This window comes from Macaca mulatta, chromosome 2, assembly GCF_049350105.2.
Source record: "Macaca mulatta isolate MMU2019108-1 chromosome 2, T2T-MMU8v2.0, whole genome shotgun sequence".
Lineage (NCBI taxonomy): Eukaryota > Metazoa > Chordata > Mammalia > Primates > Cercopithecidae > Macaca > Macaca mulatta.
Window position 1 is genome coordinate 79,177,301 of NC_133407.1, and position 19,040 is coordinate 79,196,340.

The 19,040-nt window shown below is 38.7% G+C and overlaps 1 protein-coding gene across 5 annotated transcripts in view; it reads right to left on the reverse strand.

The window, feature by feature from the left end:
• The window catches only part of WDR49 (WD repeat domain 49), a 187,050-nt gene that overhangs the window by 97,333 nt on the left and 70,677 nt on the right, over nucleotides 1–19,040 (reverse strand). For all 5 annotated transcript variants that reach the window (XM_077991631.1, XM_077991632.1, XM_077991629.1 and 2 more), the window contains one exon: nucleotides 458–691. In XM_077991631.1, coding sequence (XP_077847757.1) covers nucleotides 458–691 — 234 coding nt within the window. The remainder of the gene's footprint in view (nucleotides 1–457; nucleotides 692–19,040) is intronic.

Consider the following 19,040-nt stretch of genomic DNA (forward strand, 5'->3'; position numbering starts at 1 on the left):
CAGGCTGCCACTGTGAACCACTGGTGTAAAATATGCTGGCAAAATGGATCTCTGCTAATTATGTTTCATGCATATTTCAGAACTTTCCACAGGGATACAGGAAGATGGTATTCATAAAAGGGAATTTTACAAGCAGGGTCACTTGCATTCGGCTCAAGACTAGCAGATAACAAAGATTTAAGTTCGATTATCTTACAGGTTGTTTTGTTTTAGCCGGAATGCTGTAATTCCTTATAACTCTATCACTGCTCCTGGGGTCACTGGCTGAAAATGAAATCATTCTCCAAGTCCACCTGAATATATATTATTGCAGAAAAGCATATGGCTATTAAATCATTTCTTCCCATATTTGCCTTTACTATATTTGTCTTCCATTTTACCTTAAACCGAATGAAGTAAATGAGCCTCTGGACTTGGAGATATATTAGGAGAGTGAAAGCAAAGAAAGCATCATTACCTGCTTCAGGATAGAATTGTAAAGAACACAAGTGACTGCTTTCTCATGGCTTTTCACCCTCTTGCTGGCATCACTTTTCATTGCCAACAATGCTAGCTGGTTATTAAATGAGATGAAAAGTCGTCCATGGGCTTCATCAAAGTGGAAGAGACATCTGAAGTCCTGACTTTCGGGGAAAGAACAAGCTATCCTCTGGATGGACAGCTGGTGTTGAATATCCCAGAGTCTCAAAACCTGGATGAAAGGTGATAAAATCATTTCAATATGTCAAAGATAATTCTAATTTTGTAGCCAATTTTTTTTCAGCTCACCCTCAATACCAGGCAGACAGTTGTTTCCTCCACAGTGTGATAACTGGTTCTCAATTCTGTCATAGCACCTATTATTTTGTATTTCAGTCACCTGTTTAAATATCTCCTAAATTGTAAGCTCCTCCAGGAAAGGGACTGGGTTCGCTTTCAGTCCCTGGTATAAGGCTTGGCATTTAGTATGTGTTTGTGGTGGGCAGAATAATAGTCCCCCAAAGATGTCTGTATCCTAATTGCTAGAACCTGTGAATATGTTATCTTAGGTGGCAAAAGAGATTCTGCAGATATGACTAAATTAAGGACTTTGAGATGGTGAGATTGTCCTGGATTATTTGGGTGAGTCCAATCACAAAGGTCTTTCAATGTGAAAGAGAGAGGCAGAAAAATGATTAGAGTGGTGCAATATGAGGACTCTTCCTAGTCTTGCCGGCTTTGAAGAGGGCCATGATCCAAAGAAGCTTGAAAAGACAAAGGAATGGTTTCTCCCCCAGAGCCGCCAGAAAGAATGAGACTCATGTCAAATTCTAACCTACAGAACACAAAACAAGTTTGTGCTGTTTCAAGCTACTAAGTTTGTGCTCATGTGTTATACTAGCAATAGAAAACTAATACAGTTCTCTCTCCCTCTCTCTCTCTATATATATGTATGTATACATGTATATGTATATATGTGTGTGTAGATATATGTATCTATATATGTGCATATAGCTATATACGCATATATATGTATGTATGTGTATATATGTATATATGTATTTTTGGTAAAATAAAAGAAGTGGCATTAAATGAGGTCAAGTTCATATAACCATAGATATTAAATTCTTGTTCAAACACCTTCAAGACACATAAATGACATGCATTTACCAATGGCTAGTAGAAGGCAAACACTGAATCCTTGCTCAAGAAATAGGTTGCTTTAGATTCAACAGACATTAAAAAATTGTTTTTCCTTTTCTTCTATTTTCTCATGGCTCCCTTCATTCCAAAGAAGGTGAGTCACACTAAGTGTCCCAGGAAGAAAACAGAAAGATAGCTTTGTCGTGCAAGTGTTGGTGCTATCAGTAGTGGTACAGAATTAAGAGAGGCTATTGAGGCAGTAAAAAAAACCTCTCCAAAAGGGGATATCAAGCAAGTCATCAAGACCTTGTTTACTTTTAAAAAACATGTAGAATGTGTCTGTCGTACAAAATCTAGAAGCATCACAGGGCTTTTATTTTAACCATATCTCTGTAACCTAGGGTCAGATTTCCTGGGTTCTAATCTCAGTTCTATTCCTTACTAACAGGGGGACCTCCAGTAATTTTTTTTTCATCTGAGTTTTTAACGTAGTTTCTACCTCACCTAATGCTATGAGAATTAAATGAGAGTCTGTATCAAGCACTTAACATGATGACAAGCCTGTAATGTGTTCAGTGAATGTTCCTTATTATGTCTATTTTATTTTTTCATTGTGTAAATATTAGAACCTAAAAGCAGAAAATGTTATTTCAAATAAACTAGTCTATCCAACCTGAAAAATATTTCTAAATTATCTATAGAAGATAGTTTCTGTTTAGATGAGTCCTTATTACCCCGAAAGGCAAGCAACCTTATAGTTTTTAACCTATTTTAAATCATATATCCCTTGAAAATGATAGTTCTATCCCAACTCATCAAATGCATATACTCATATATACATAAAATTTTACATATAATTTATTTGGGTACATAGACACACCTCACAAATACACCAACAGGTCCTAGGAATCTACAAGATAGGAATCCTTACAGTAATTATTAAATATGTTCATCCAAAGACATCTTCTTTTACCTTTTCATTCTACCTTACCCTCTTCTCACACCTGCATAAGCTTCCTCTTACCCCTTTTCTCCAGGTTAAATGATCCCAATTCCTTAACCATTTCAATATCAGTTTTCAGATCTCACTACCACTTACCATGGTGCTCATGTATTACCATGATGGCCACTTGATTCTCTCAATGACTTTGTTTCTGCTTTCTCTCTAGGGGAGGGTCGTCATCCAGACCTTGTTTACTTTTTAAAAACCATAGTAAGATGTGTCCATTGTGTAAAGTCAAATAGCACCAGAAGGCTTTTATCTCAACTCATATATTCTACTCCAGTCCCAATCCTTAGAGATGGCCTTCTTTTACTCTTTAATTCTTTCTGGGTTATGATTTTTTCCATAACACTAAATAATATAATTGTGCACACGTGTGTGTATATATGTGTGTGTAGTGTATATACTTTATATATAACTATATCTAGTGACTCAGAAAGAAGAAGAAAAATTACTTATACTCCTTTTCTCCCTTTCTCCTCTCATATCTCCCAAGTTAGCATTTTAATTTTTTTTGGCCTGTTGGGGTCATAATTTTAAATATGTTTATACGTTAATTATTGACCCATTAATTTAACACTATCTGTAAGCACCCAAAAATCTTTAAGGATCTGCTTTAAGGAAGTCACCCAGAATTGAGCCAATATTTCCACTGTGTTCTAATCATTACAGGTGCTATTATTTCTTTAAGGCAGCCTATTTTTTCGTTAGCTGATTAAGCCTCTCCTTTATGCTTTTCACTTGCCTTGATGTCTTAATTGAGCAAAATTCTACATATTATTCCCATGAACAAATAACCAAGCCAGATGTCTACTCTCCTGTTTCCAAAAATACATTTTTTAATTAAGACTAAAATTTTTCCTATTTTTGATGTAGAGTTTCAAGTGATAATATCATTTGAATCCTAATTTAATTATATTGACAATTCCTCCCTGATTTCTCCACATATCCCATAGGACATTGATATGGTTAGGCTTTGTACCATTGTGTCACCACTCAAATCTCATCTTGAATTATAATTTCCAGGTGTTGAGGGAGAGACCTGGTGGGAGGTGATTGGATCATGGGGGCAATTTTTCCCATGCTGTTCTCGTGATAGTGCATGAGTTTTTACGAGATCTGATGATTTTGTAAGCATCTGGCATTTCCCCTGCTTGCAATTCTCTCTCCTACAGCCATGTTAAGAAGGCCCTTGATTCCCCTTCACCTTCTGCCATAATTGTATGTTCCTGAGGCCTCCTTAGCCATGTGGAACTGTGAGTCAGTTCCTCACCATTCCTTTATAAATTACCTAGTCTCAGGTAATTCTTTATAGCAGTGTGAGAATGGGCTAATACAGACATAGGCAGTGTTCGATAAATATTTTTTGAATTAAAGATTGTGGCTCACTCTGTCTATACCCAGATCATTGATGAAAAGATCAAACAGGATAGGCCCAAGAATACAACACTCCCACACAAAAAGTCTCCTTCACTTCCACATATTTATTTACCCAATTGCAGATCTCACATAATCCACAATGAAAATTTACAGGACTTTTTAAAATATCTTGCAAAATAATTATGCTTCTAGCATAGGGTAATGTCTCCATTTACTCTAACTACCAGCCCTTATGACAAACTTGAACTAGCCTAGTTAATCTCTACTTAGTAAACCACATCACCAATCCCTCTGACCCGAAAAATATAGATTCATAGAGAAAACTGGGTTTTCTTGCCAAAGATTTTTATTAAAGAACTCATTTGGGTTTTTAATCATCACTGAAAAAAAAAAAAAAGTTTAAAACATTCTGGCAGCTCTCCAGGAAATGCTTATCTTAAAAAATATATAAATTCTGTTCTAAATATAAATAGAATTGATAAGCTTTTATTTTGAATGTTAGTTATAAAATTAGACATATTTAGATCATTCTCAAATACTTACATTACTAATGATAGTCATGCCTTCATTATTCAAAATCCTGTCTTCAGTACGGACCCCTCTAAGAAACAGAAACTAACTTCATGTCAGAATAATAATATAGGGTATAGTTGAGTACACATTGACAATAACTCCACAGTATTAATGAACTATAATTTCTCCAGAATCATTTTTCATTGTGTTAAGTAATTTATATTGGATTTGATATTTCACTGACATTTAGTAACATAAATTATATGATAAATTAAAAACAGGTGAGTCATGACCTGTCTAGTCTACAACAGGTTACTTCTTGTTGTCAGGAATTAAAACTAGAAATATTTTTATCAGAATGTGCACATTCATTAATTTTTTAAATTAATGTTTACTGTTCTTCTTCCTCTGGGGAACCCTAAACTCTCTCAATTAATGATCCCACTAAGTTTACCTTTCATCTTTAATTCTCTAATTTTGCTTTCTGCTGAGAATTAAGCAACAGCATTGAAGTACAGCCATGAAAGCATAAAATGGGTGACGGTATATGACCTCCCTTATGTTCTTAATTTTTCCTACCAGTGGTTCTTAAACTTGACTTTAGAAACAACTATGATGTTCTAGAAATCTCTTATGCTTTGACCCTTTCCCAGACCGATTAAATCAGAATCTCTGAGGATGGGGCTCAGATATTAGTATTTCTTTTTAATTTTTTCCCAGGCATTTCCTTTGTATTATACCTAACTTCTCTGTTTTGTTTTAAGGTCAATAATAATCTCCTTGAAAAAGAAATCTTTCCCTCAGCTTAATTAGTAATATCGCATAGCTTGGCTTTAAACCAAATAATTGTATTCCCCTTCTTTTTTAATCAGTCTATATCCTTTTAATCATAAAAGCCCTCACATTAATTCAGTTTTATTAATCAAGTCCTTTGACAAAAATGTCATTTAAATATCTAGTCATTATTTGAGAATCCTGCGTTCTCACCTTCTTTTATATTCAAGTTGACTTCTGGAATAGAATTAAACCACAGTTCAGAAAGGAGTATGTTTAATTTCAATTTTCATTTCAGATATCCTAGAAAGGTTTTCTTTATTCTTAGTAGAAAAATAGATTCACAAACCTTTAAGCTTAAAAATTACAATGGAATACTTTTTGTAATTTGTATTATCCACAAAGTTTTATTTAAATTGATCTGTATCTATTTACATCACTATATCTGAGAACTTGTGATATCTGTCTAAACTCAGACTTACTAAATCAAGTCCATGAACGGGCATGTTTGGGAGCTCTGTATTTCATGTTCACTTTTATATTAGCAAGAATAATCACCTAAGTTTATGATTTTATATTAAGGCAAATAAATGTTGCCTTAATTAGTAATATCATATAGCTTTTCAAATAATGACATTTTCTTGCATAATCTTTATCTTCTTTTAACTGTTAACCTCTTAGCAATGCAATATTACAAGTGAATATTGTATTATTTGTATACTATAGATCTAGAAATCAATGGATTGAGACTCCAGACACCCAATCCTACTTTTCATCCGAGTCAGTTCAGGTATGTGATTTTTATCTTTCCATTTGCTCATCTTTCTGCTGAAGGGGCCTCTGCCAGCTCTGGAGTTCTGTCAAATTTGTCTACAATGTAATATCTAAATACTCTAAAATAGCAATATTTCAAACAAATTTAAAAAGGTACATTGTGAGGATTGAATCAAAGAAATGTAGGACATCACCGTGTTTTCAGTCTAGCTTTGCTGAAGAATCCTCTACTCCCACCAGAGATGGGCAGAATCACTGTTATTCACATAGGCATCACAGAGCTATAATAAATAAATAAGTAAATAAAGAAATAAAGCGTTTCTTCTGTGGTACAAATATTACATTTATAAATGGATAACTTCATAGATATAGGTAGGGGTATAAATAGATGCGTGAATGGACAGAAAATCTATTTTCAGTGCACTTTTAAATCCAAATCAGTATTATTTACATACTAGCAACATGTTTAATTCAAAGTAGTCAGAAAATAAAACAATTTGTAATTTCCTCATAAAGGCATAAAAGTGAAGGAGAAGTAGAAAACAGACTTAGATGATTCCATTTAAAGGAGACCTGCTTGGCTTTATCAAACATTTACTAACTCCTTCATCCTGTAAGAGATAGATATAAAATAACAATAAGAAAAAAGGGAGAGTGTGTATATGCCTCCGTGTGTGTGTGTGTGTGTGTGTGTGTGTGTGTGTGTGTGTGTATTACTAGGAGATTTTTGAGTACAGCAGTGCAGCAGCCCAGCTCACCAGGAGCAACCCACACAAATGATAGCCTACTTGCAGATAATAGGATAACAGGAATGGAGGGCATTGCTTTTCCTGAACACACATTTATGTAGTAACAATCTATTTTATTTATTTAGAGGTTAAGCCTTTCAGTAATCCACAAAAGCATAATCAGTAAATGCTTAAAGACAATTTTGTTTGACATGATGTATGCTAGCAGAACTATTCTACTGAATACCTTGGCTAACATTTTTATCTTAAAGTCATACAACAGTTCTTCCTTCAAAAAAGATTTTTGCTATTTTTTTCCCAGGACTGAAATCAAACTTAAAATACTAGTTTGAAATTAAAATCTTCTCCTCTGCCATTTATCTTTAAATTGCTACTATAACTATTGTCAGGCCTCTGAGCCCAGGCTAAGCCATCACATCCCCTGTGACCTGCATGTATACATTTGGAAGTCCTAAAGTAACTGAAGAATCACAAAAGAAGTGAAAATGGCCAGTCCCTGCCTTAACTGATGACACTCCCTTGTGAAACCCCTTCTCCTGGCTCATCCTGGCTCAAAAGCTCCCCCACTGAGCACCCCCTGCCCCTGCCTACCAGAGAAAAACCCCCTTTGACTGTAATTTTCCACTACCCACCCAAATCTTATAAAACGGTCCCACCCCTATCTCCCTTCCCTGACTGTTTTCGGACTCAGCCCGCCTGCACCCAGGTGATTAAAGATGTTTATTGTTCACACAAAGCTTGTTTGGTGGTCTCTTCACACGGACGCAAGCGAAATTTGGTGCCATGACTCGGATTGGGGGACCTCCCTTGAGAGATCAAGCCCCTGTCCTCTTGCTGTTTGCTCCATAAGAAAGATCCTCCTAAGATCTCTGGTCCTCAGACCAACCAGCCCAAGGAACATCTCACCAATTTAAAACCAGGTAAGCGGCCTCTTTACTCTCTTCTCCAACCTCTCTCACTATCTCTCAACCTCTTTCTCCTTTCAATCCTGGCACCATCCTTCAATCTCTCCCTTCTCTACATTTCAATTCCTTTCCTTTTCTGGTAGAGACAGAGGAGTAGCGTTTTATCGGTGAACTCAAAACTCCAGCGCCAGTCATGGGCTCGGGAAGACAGTCTTTCTTTGGTGTTAATCAAGGGACGCCTGCTTCATCATTCACCCACATTTCAGAGGTGTCTGATCATGCGGGAACACCTGCCTTGGTCTTTCACCCTTAGCAGCAAGCACCACTTCTCTGGGGGGCAAGAACCTCCCACCCCTTCTCTCTGTGTCTCTACTCTCTCTTTTCTCTGGGCTTGCCTCCTTCACTATGGGCAACCCTCTACCCTCCATTCCTCCCTCTTCTCCCTAAGCCTGTGTTCTCAAAAACTTAAAACCTCTTCAACTCTCACCTGACCTAAAACCTAAATGCCATTTTTTCTTCTGCAACACTGCTTGGCCCCAATACAAACTTGACAATGGCTCTAAATGGCCGGAAAATGGCACTTTCGATTTCTCCATCCTACAAGACCTAGGTAATTTTTGTCAAAAAATGGGCAACTGGTCTGAGGTGCCTTACATTCAGGCATTTCCCACACTTCGTTCCCTCCCTAGTCTCTGTTCCCAATGCGATTCCTCCCCAATCCTCCTTCTTTCCCTCCCGCCTGTCCCCTCAGTCCCAATCCCAAGCGTCGCGGAGACTTTCCAATCTTCCTTTTCTACAGACCCATCTGACCTCTACCCTCCTCCCCAGGCTGCTCCTTGCCAGGCCAAGGCAGGTCCCAATTCTTCCTCAGCCTCCGCCCCCCCCACCCTATAATCTTTTTATCACCTCCCCTCCTCACACCCCCTCTGTCCGGCTTACAGTTTCCCTCCACGACTAGCCCTCCCCCACCTGCCCAGCAATTTCCTCTTAAAAAGGTGTCTGGAGCTAAAGGCATAGTCAAGGTTAATGCTCCTTTTTTCTTTATTCGACCTCTCCCAAGTCAGTTAGTGTTTAGGCTCTTTTTCGTCAAATATAAAAACTCACCTGGCCAGCAATTTCCTCTTAAAGAGGTGGCTGGAGCTGAAGGCATAGCCAAAGTTAATGCTCCTTTTTCTTTATCAGACCTCTGCCAAATCAGTTAGTGTTTAGGCTCTTTTTCATCAAATATAAAAACTCAACCCAGTTCATGGCCCATTTGGCAACAACACTTAGACGCTTTACCGCCCTAGACCCAGAGAGGCCAGAAGGCCATCTAATCCTCAATATGTATTTTATCACCCAGTCAGCTCCTGACACTAGAAAAAAGCTCCAAAAATTAGATTTCGGCCCTTGAGCCCCATAACAGGACTTAATTAACCCCGCCTTCAAGGTGTACAATAATAGAGTAGAGGCAGCCAGGTAGCAACATATTTCTGAGTTGCAATTCCTTGCCTCCATTGTGAGAGAAACCCCAGGACATCTCCAGCACACAAGCACTTCAACACACCTAAGCCACAGTGGTCAGGTTTTCCTTCAGGACCTCCTCCCCTAGGATCTTACTTCAAGTGCCGGAAATCTGGCCACTAGGTCAAGGAATGCCCAGAGCCCAGGATTCCTCCTAAGCCATGTCCCATCTGTGCGGGACCCCACTGGAAATTAGACTGTCCAACTTGCCCAAGGCTCTGACTGACTCCTTCCCAGATCTTCTAGGCTTAGCAGCTGAAGACTGACTCAGCCCAAATGCCTCAGAAGCTTCCTGGACCATCACAGACTCTTTAGGTAACTCTTACGGTAGAGGGTAAGTCTGTCCCCTTCTTAATCAATATGGAGGCTACCTACTCCACATTACCTTCTTTTCAAGGGCCTGTTTCCCTTGCCTCCATAACTGCTGTGGTATTGATGGCCAGGCTTCTAAACCTCTTAAAACTCCCCAGCTCTCGTGCCAACTTGGACAACATTCTTTTATACACTCCTTTTTAGTTATCCCCACCTGCCCAGCTCCCTTATTAGGTTAAGACATTTTAACATTATCTGCTTCCCTGACTATTCCTGGACTATAGCCACGTCTCATTGCATCCCTTCTTTCCAACCCAAAGTTTCCTTTGCATCTTCCTCTCGTATCCCCCGACCTTAACCTGCAAGTATGGGACATCTCTACACCCTCCCTGGCAACCGATAACATGCCCATTACTATCCCATTAAAACCTAATCACCCTTACCCCGCTCAACGCAAATATCCCATCCCACAACAGGCTTTAAAGGGATTAAAGCCTGTTATCACTTGCCTGCTACAGCATGGGTTTCTAAAACCTATAAACTCTCCTTACAATTCCCGCATTTCACCTGTCCAAAAACTGGACAAGTCTTACAGGTTAGTTCAGGATCTGTGCCTTATCAACCAAATTGTTTTGCCTATCCACCCTGTAGTGCCCAACCCGTTCATTCTTTTGTCCTCAATACCTTCCTCCACAACTCACTATTCTGTTCTTGATCTTAAAGATGCTTTTTTCACTATTCCCCTGCACCCCTCATCCCAGCCTCTCTTTGCTTTTACCTGGACTGACCCTGACGCCCATCAGTCCCAGCAACTTACCTGGGCTGTGCTGCTGCAAGCCTTCAGGGACAGCCCTTATTACTTCAGCCAAGCTCTTTCTCATGATTTACTTTCTTTCCACTCCTCCACTTCTCATCTTATTCAATATATTGATGACCTTCTACTTCATAGCCCCTCCTTTGAATCTTCCCAACAAGACACCCTCCTGCTCCTTCAACATTTATTCTCTAAATGATATTGGGTATCCCTCTCCAAAGCTCAAATTTATTCTCCATCCATTACCTACCTAGGCATAATTCTTCATAAAAACACACATGGTCTCCTTGCTGATCCTGTCCGACTGATCTCTCAAACCCCAACACCTTCTACAAAACGACAAATCCTTTCCTTCCTAGGCATGGTTGGGTACTTTTACCTTTGGATACCTGGTTTTGCCATCCTAACAAAACCATTATATAAACTCACAAAAGGAAATCTAGCTGACCCCATAGATCCTAAATCCTTTCCCCACTCCTCTTTTTGTTCCTTGAAGACAACTTTAGAGACTGCTCCCACACTAGTTCTCCCTGACTCATCTCAACCCTTTTCATTACACACAGCTGAAGTGCAGGGTTGCGCAATCGGAATTCTTATACAAGGACCGGGACCGTGCCCGGTAGCCTTTTCGTCCAAACAACTTGACCTTACTGTTTTAGGCTGGCCATCATGTCTCCGTGCAGCGGCTGCTGCCACCCTAATACTTTTAGAGGCCCTCAAAATCACAAACTATGCTCAACTCACTCTCTACAGCTCTCATAACTTTCAAAATCTATTTTCTTCCTCACACCTGATGCATATGCTTTCTGCTCCCCAGCTCCTTCAGCTATACTCACCCTTTGTTGAGTCTCCCACAATTACCATTGTTCCTGGCCCGGACTTCAATCTGGCCTCCCACATTATTCCGGATACCACACCCGACCCCCATGACTGTGTCTCTGTGATCCACCTGACATTCACTCCATTTCCCCATATTTCCTTCTTTCCTGATCCTCACCCTGATCACATTTGGTTTATTGATGGCAGTTTCACCAGGCCTAATTACCACTCACCAGCAAAGGCAGGCTATGCTATAGTATCTTCCACACCTATCATTGAGGCTACCACTCTGCACCACTACCTCTGCCCCACTGCCTCCACCACCTCTCAGCAAGCCCAACTCATTGCCTTAACTCAAACCCTCGCTCTCGCAAATGGACTACATGTCAATATTTAGGATCTACACTCTACATATGCCTTCCATATCCTGCACCACCATGCTGTTGTATTGGCAGAAAGAAATGTCCTCACTATGCAAGAGTCCTCCATCATTAATGCCTCTTTAATAAAAATGCTTCTCAAGGCCACTTTACTTCCAAAGGAAGCTGGAGTCATTCACGCAAGGGCAATCAAAAGGCATCAGATGCCATCACTCAGGACAACACTTATGCTGATAAGGTAGCTAAAAAAGCAGCTAGCATTCCAACTTCTATCCCTCACGGCAGTTTTTCTCCTTCTCATCTGGCCACTCCTACTTACTCCTCCACTGAAACTTCCACCTATCAGTCTCTTTCCACACAAGGCAAATGGTTCTTGGACCAACGAAAATATCTCCTTCCAGCCTCACAGGCCCATTCTTTTCTGTCATCATTTCATAACCTCTTCCATGTAGGTTACAAACCTCTAGCCCACCTCTTAGAACCTCTCATTTCCTTTCCATCGTGGAAATCTATACTTAAGGAAATCACTCTCAGTGTTCCATCTGCTATTCTACTACCCCTCAAGGATTGTTCAGGCCCCCTCCCTTCCCTACGCATCAAGTTCGGGGATTCACCCATGCCCAGGACTAGCAAATTAATTTTACTCACATGCCCCGAGTCAGGAAACTAAAATACTTCTTGGTCTGGGTAGACACTTTGACTGGATGGGTAGAGGCCTTTCCCAAAGTATCTGAGAAGGCCACCATGGTCATTTCTTCCCTTCTGTCAGACATAATTCCTTGGTTTGGCCTTCCCACCTCTATACAGTCCGATAACGGACTGGCCTTTACTAGTCAAATCACCCAAGCAGTTTCTCAGAGTCTTGGTATTCAGTAGCGCCTGGTTTTACCTCAAACTGCCACACTTAAGTCTCTCTTTAAGTGGATAGAAGATCTTAAGTGATAGAGCACACTCCAATACGTTCACCCTGATGAAGTCCTATTCTTTACTTTTATACTTACTCTTATTCTCGTTCCTGTTCTTATGCCAACCTCTACCTCTCCCCAGCTATCTCCACCACACTATCAATCTCAGTCACTCTCTCCTAGCCATTTCTAATCCTTCTTTAACAAACAATTGCTAGCTTGGTATTTCTCTTTCCTCCAAAATTGCCGAGGCCTCGACTTACTCACTGCTTAAAAAAAAAAAAAAAAAAGGACTCTGCGTATTTTTAAATGAAGAGTGTTGTTTTTACCTAAATCAATCTGGCCTGGTATATGACAACATAAAAAAACTCAAGGATACAGCCTAAACTTGCCAACCAAGCAAGTAATTATGCTGAACCCCCTTGGGCACTCTTTAATGGGATGTCCTGGGTCCTCCCAATTCTTAGTCCTTTAACATCTGTTTTACTCCTTCTCTTATTCAGACCTTGCGTCTTCTGTTTAGTTTCTCAATTCATCCAAAACCATTTCCAGGCCATCACCAATCATTCTATATGACAAATGCTCCTTTTAACAACCCCACAATATCACCTCTTACCACAAAATTCTCCTTCAACTTGACTCCTCCCACTCTAAGTTCCCATGCCACCCCTAATCCCACTTGAAGCAGCCCTGAGAAACATCGCCCATTATCTTTCCACACCACCCCCCAAAATGTTCACCTTCCCAACACTTCAACACAATTTTGTTTTATTTTTCTTATTAATATAAGAAGACAGGAATGTCAGGCCTCTGAGCCCAAGCTAAGCCATCATATCCCCTGTGACCTGCATGTATACATGTAGATGGCCTGAAGTAATTGAAGAATCACAAAAGAAGTGAAAATGGCATGTTCTTGACTTAACTGATAACATTCCACCACAAAAGAAGTGAAAATGGCTGGTCTCTGCCTTAACTGATGACACTACCTTGTGAAATTCCTTCTCCTGGCTCATCCTGGCTCAAAAACTCCCCCACTGAGCACCTTGTGACCCCTGCCCCTGCCCACCAGAGAACAACACCCTTTGACTATAATTTTCCACTACCCACCTAAATCTTATAAAACGGCCCTACCCTCATCTCCCTTCGCTGTCTCTCTTTTCGGACTCAGTCCGCCTGCACTCAGGTGATTAGAAAGCTTTATTGCTCACACAAAGGCTGTTTTGTGGTCTCTTCACAGGGACACGAGTGAAAACCATTATCTTCTATTTTTTTAGTTCTCTTCAACAGAAATGAGAGAAGACACACAGCTCTAAGACTCGAATTTCCATTATGTGTCTGTTTATTTTTTCATTGACCTTAAAAGAGGCAAAACGTTTTCTAACAACTCTGAATTGTTGGGCAGAAATCTCATTGATTTCCCAGTTCAAATTTGCAATAGGCTGGGCACAGTAGCTCACGCCTGTAATACCAGCACTGTAGGAGGCCGAGGCAGGCAGACCACTTGAGGTCAGGAGTTGACCTTCCTGGCCAACATGGTGAAATCACGTCTCTACTAAAACGACAAAAAAGTAGCTGGGCATGATGGTGCAGGCCTGTAATCCCAGCTACATGGGAGGCTGAGGCAGGAGAATTGCTTGAGCCTGAGAAGCAGAGGTTGAAGTGAGCCAAGGTCACTGTACTCCAGCCTGGGCAACAAAGCGAGACTTCGTCTCAAAACAAACACACACACACACACACACACACACACACAACACACACAGAGAGAGAGAGAGAAACAAATTTACAATAAATTTAACTAATGCCAACATTTCATTTAAGGTGTGTTCCTTTTTTAGGACAGAAGTTCATTTGGAGAATTTTTTTTTTTTTTTTTTTTTTTTGAAGTGGAGTCTCGCTCTGTCACCCAGGCTGGAGTGCAGTGGCCAGATCTCAGCTCACTGCAAGCTCTGCCTTCCGGGTTTATGCCATTCTCCTGCCTCAGCCTCTGGAGTAGCTGGGACTATAGGCGCCCGCCACCTCGCCCGGCTAGTTTTTTGTATTTTTTAGTAGAGACGGGGTTTCACCGTGTTAGCCAGGATGGTCTCAATCTCCTGACCTCGTGATCTGCCCGTCTCGGCCTCCCAAAGTGCTGGGATTACAGGCTTGAGCCACTGTGCCCAGCCCATTTGGAGAATTTATAAATCTCAGGTTGATTCTTTGCAATTATCATTATTCACATAAAATTAAAATCTTAACAGAATTTTTCTTTGCCTTTAAAATGTCTTTTAACTTTCAAAGATGACAGCTCCTCTTTTAATTTACAAATTAAAACACTTTAAATTTTAAAATTCTTTTTTTACTCAATACTTATACTAACAACTTAAAAAAAAATCAAAAGCAGCTACAACATGAGAATTCTGATTCAATTATCATTAAAAACTAGGTTTTTGTAAGGGGTCTTCCTGCTTCAAAGAAATACAGTTCTGAATAAAACATAATTTTTGGCTGGCTGTGGTGGCCACATCTGGAATCAGCACTTTGAGAGACTGAGGTGGGAAAAATCGTTTGATGCCAGGAATTTGAGACCAGCCTGGACAACATACAAAGACCCTGTCTCTATTTAAAACACACACACACACACACACACACACACACACACATAAAACATACTTTCTGTTGCCTTGCTGGACCTTCCGGAAGTAAGAAGCATTTCCATGGGTCCAAAAACAAAACAAGGGAAAAAGAAACAAACTTAAAATGGGGACAGTAACGGTAGACATAAAGGAAAGAACTACAACCAGAAGCCTAAGCCTTGGTCCTCCAGCAAGATATAGCCATTGCAGTGAGACTCTTAAACTGGGCAACTGAGATGTAGAATGTAGTAGCCTCAAGACAGTAGTTTTGCACATTTATACCCTACAGAAACAAACACAAATCTTCTCTGGAAGAAAGCATCTTCAGTTTAGTTCCTCAGAATAACTATACATTAGTAACAGTAAAAAATGAGGGAACAAGAAAGATAACCAAACATAAAAGGAAACAAGTCACTATGAGGAAGAATCACCAGAATAGCAAATATTCAAATTAAGAACACAAAGAACTCCAGATAGTCTCATTATAAGCAAGAACGTAAAATAATTAGGTGTAACATTAAAGAGTTAAAAGTCAGCCGGGCGCGGTGGCTCAAGCCTGTAATCCCAGCACTTTGGGAGGCCGAGACGGGCGGATCACAAGGTCAGGAGATCGAGAGACGATCCCGGCTAACACGGTGAAACCCCGTCTCTACTAAAAAATACAAAAAAATAGCCTGGCGAGGTGGCGGGCGCCTGTAGTCCCAGCTACTCGGGAGGCTGAGGCAGGAGAATGGCGTAAACCCGGGAGGCGGAGCTTGCAGTGAGCTGAGATCCGGCCACTGCACTCCAGCCTGGGTGACAGAGCAAGACTCTGTCTCAAAAAAAAAAAAAAAAAAAAAAAAAAGAGTTAAAAGTCAGGATCCCCTAAATGAACAAGCAACAAGAGACTATCCAAAATTACAAGAGAGTTCAAAAAAACCTTTTAGAAAAAAGTTAGTTGAAATTAAAACCCAATGTATGAGTAATATAGAAAGTGGCCTCCTCTCCATTAGAAACAATCTCAAGGAAGTCAAGAATATGATAAGAATGCCTCCTAAAATACAGAGAAACAAATCTGAACATAGAATGGGATGTAAATTAAAGCATGCAATTTTTACGGAATTTAGTGAAGACTGAATAAACAGAGAAATACTGAGAGCTCTTTCTCAATGTTTTAAAGATGTCAAGCATTACCAAACTCAATGAAATTTCAATCCAAATACTGATAGGGCTTTTCATGGGAATGGGACATTGGTATTGATCCTAAAATTTACTTGGAAGGATAGTATGTCAGAGGATAGTTCAAATGGAAAAAGAAAAACAATAAGTAGGAATTACCCTACCCGGCATCAAAATACACAGCAAAGATAGAATGGTTAAACCATGGTATATTAGTATAGGAAAAGATAAGTAAATTAATGGAAAGAATAAAGCATATACAAACAAATTCATGTATATATAGTAATTCAGATGATGATAACAATGGCATTTCAAACCAGTAGGAGAGACAGATTATTCAAAAAATAACCTTAGGCAACCATTTGTAGAAAAAAACTACACAAAAATGAACTATAAAGTTAAATGCAAAAAAAAATCAACAATAGAAAAAGTATTAGCAGAAAATAAGGAATATTTTTATAATAACTTACAAATAGGAGATGTGGAAGATATTTTGTGTCTAAGCTAGACACAAAATTTAAAGCCATAAAGAAAACCATTCCTTAGACTCATTTTTTAAAAAGTCTTGACTTTTTCTTGATTGAAATAGCTTAAAATTTTTTGTTGTCTTTTCTTGTTATACACATTGCAAATATTTTGCCTCTTTAAAGCATAAATTTTCAAACTTTGTTTTTTTCATTTAAAAGTTTTAAATATGTATAAAATTGAGTCTAAGAAATAGTTTCCTTAGATAAATGGCATGATCAAATATTGCATCAATAAATGCAATAATCAATAAATATAAATGGCCAATAAATATTTGTAAAAGAAATTCACCCTAGTTTTTGTTCATCAGGTTCACACACAAAAATGAACCCATTTTCACTGTTGACAAGAGTATGGGAAAACAAGCACTTTCCTATACCTCTGATGAGCATGCCTATGGGTACATTTCTTCACTGTAATAGGCAATATTTATGGAAAGCCTTTGAGATCTAATAGTAGCATAACTTCTAGAAACTTATTACAAAAAAAAAAAACCGTAAGAGGTCTTAAAGGGGTGTGTGTGTGTGCACGCGTGTGTGCGTGTGTGCACGCGTGTGTGCGTGTGTGCGCGCGTGTGTGTGTGTGTATCATGGCTAACAAAGGTAAAAAACTTAGAAACAATATTTCTTTTAATCAATAAGTGATTAAGTAGTTAAATTATGGCCATCCATACCATGAATTATTATATAGCCAAAAAATGCAGATATATGTATATCTATGTGTCTATCTATAAAGATCTTCAAGCGATACCGTTTAGGAAAAAGCAAATTGTGAAAAATATGTGTCATATGATACCATTTACATAAAAACTAATAATAAATACTACCCTGTATTTGTTCACACTCATAGGATAATATATAATAACATATTAAAGTTGTATTTTATTATAATGATATTATAATACATTATTAAGTATAACATATTAAGTATATAGCAAAACAATATAAGAAGATATACATCAAGGGTGGTTAATAGCTATTCCTTGGGAAAGAAATTGATTTGAAGGTGAAATGATCATAAGGAATATTTACTTTTTGCACTACATGCTTCCTCATCATTTGTAATTTTTATAGGATGGCATTAATCCATTTACTGGTGTACTTTAAATGAAAATGCTTGGTTTCTGGATGGATAGATGGAAGTCGGGGTGGGGAACAGTGTGGAAAAAAGAAAAGAAGACAAATGGGTAAGATGTAGTCATTCCACACAAAAGTCTGATTATATTCTTACCAACCATAGGTCTACAATATAGAAGCCAGGTTCTGAGAAAAAGCAGAACCTCAAACAAAGGATAAAGTCACAGACTGATTTGCTTCCTCTGACCAAATCAGGATTAGTGGCCTAGGGGAGAATAGTTAGGAGTAATGAAAAAACTGAATTAGGCTCACAGGCTGAATGTCAATCTCCAGCAGAGAGGTTTGACATAGGCTTTGAAAATCTTTTTTACTCCGCATGGTGGTTCCTCTCCAAATGACCAAGTTACTTGCCCTCAGCAGGGCCTCAGCGCCAGTGACTGCCATCTCAAGATAATCAGTTTAGGAGTTCAAAGCAAAATACAACTGAACTCTTTAATCATCACTGGAAAGTAGCAATAGAGAAGATTTCCAAAAAAGAAATGAAGTTTCAGATCATTTTTGCAGAAAATTTTGTAGATCTAAATTGCTTTGTCTACAGATCTTCTAATTCAGCAATTCATTGACCAAAACATGTTTCAATCAAAAGCTCTTGAAAACATAAATGTGTTTTCATTTTTTCTAACTTAGCCCCAGTCCTATAAAATATCCACAAGAATTTGATGGCAGTAAAGCAGAGGTTTGCCCTGGTGGCGGAATGCATTGTTGTTTGTTGTAAGGACATAAAGACTGAGATCATGGTGCATTTATTAAAGTGAAATAGGTTTAGACTAACAGAAAGGCAGCATGACAAGCTTCATTATAACATAATGCAAACAAAACAAAAATAGAAAGATAAACTGTTTTTAGAAGAGGCCAGGTAGTCTCAGCATTGATGATGGCTGTACATAATCAACTGTGACTCTAAAGACATTTTTTCACTTGCTTTTACATTATAAAACCTCTCATAGAAGTCTGTAATGATAAAATATCTGATACTTGTTTCATATATATATTTGATAAAGATTCTCTTATTTAACTACAAGTTATTGGGGACCTGGTAGATATATGGCATAATTCCAGAAAGACATTGCCCCTAACCTGATGAATCCTATCATTTAGTTGATAATTATATGATTTCATATATTGTATAAAACATGTATTTAATACATTAATATTTTCTAGGTCTTGGGAAACACA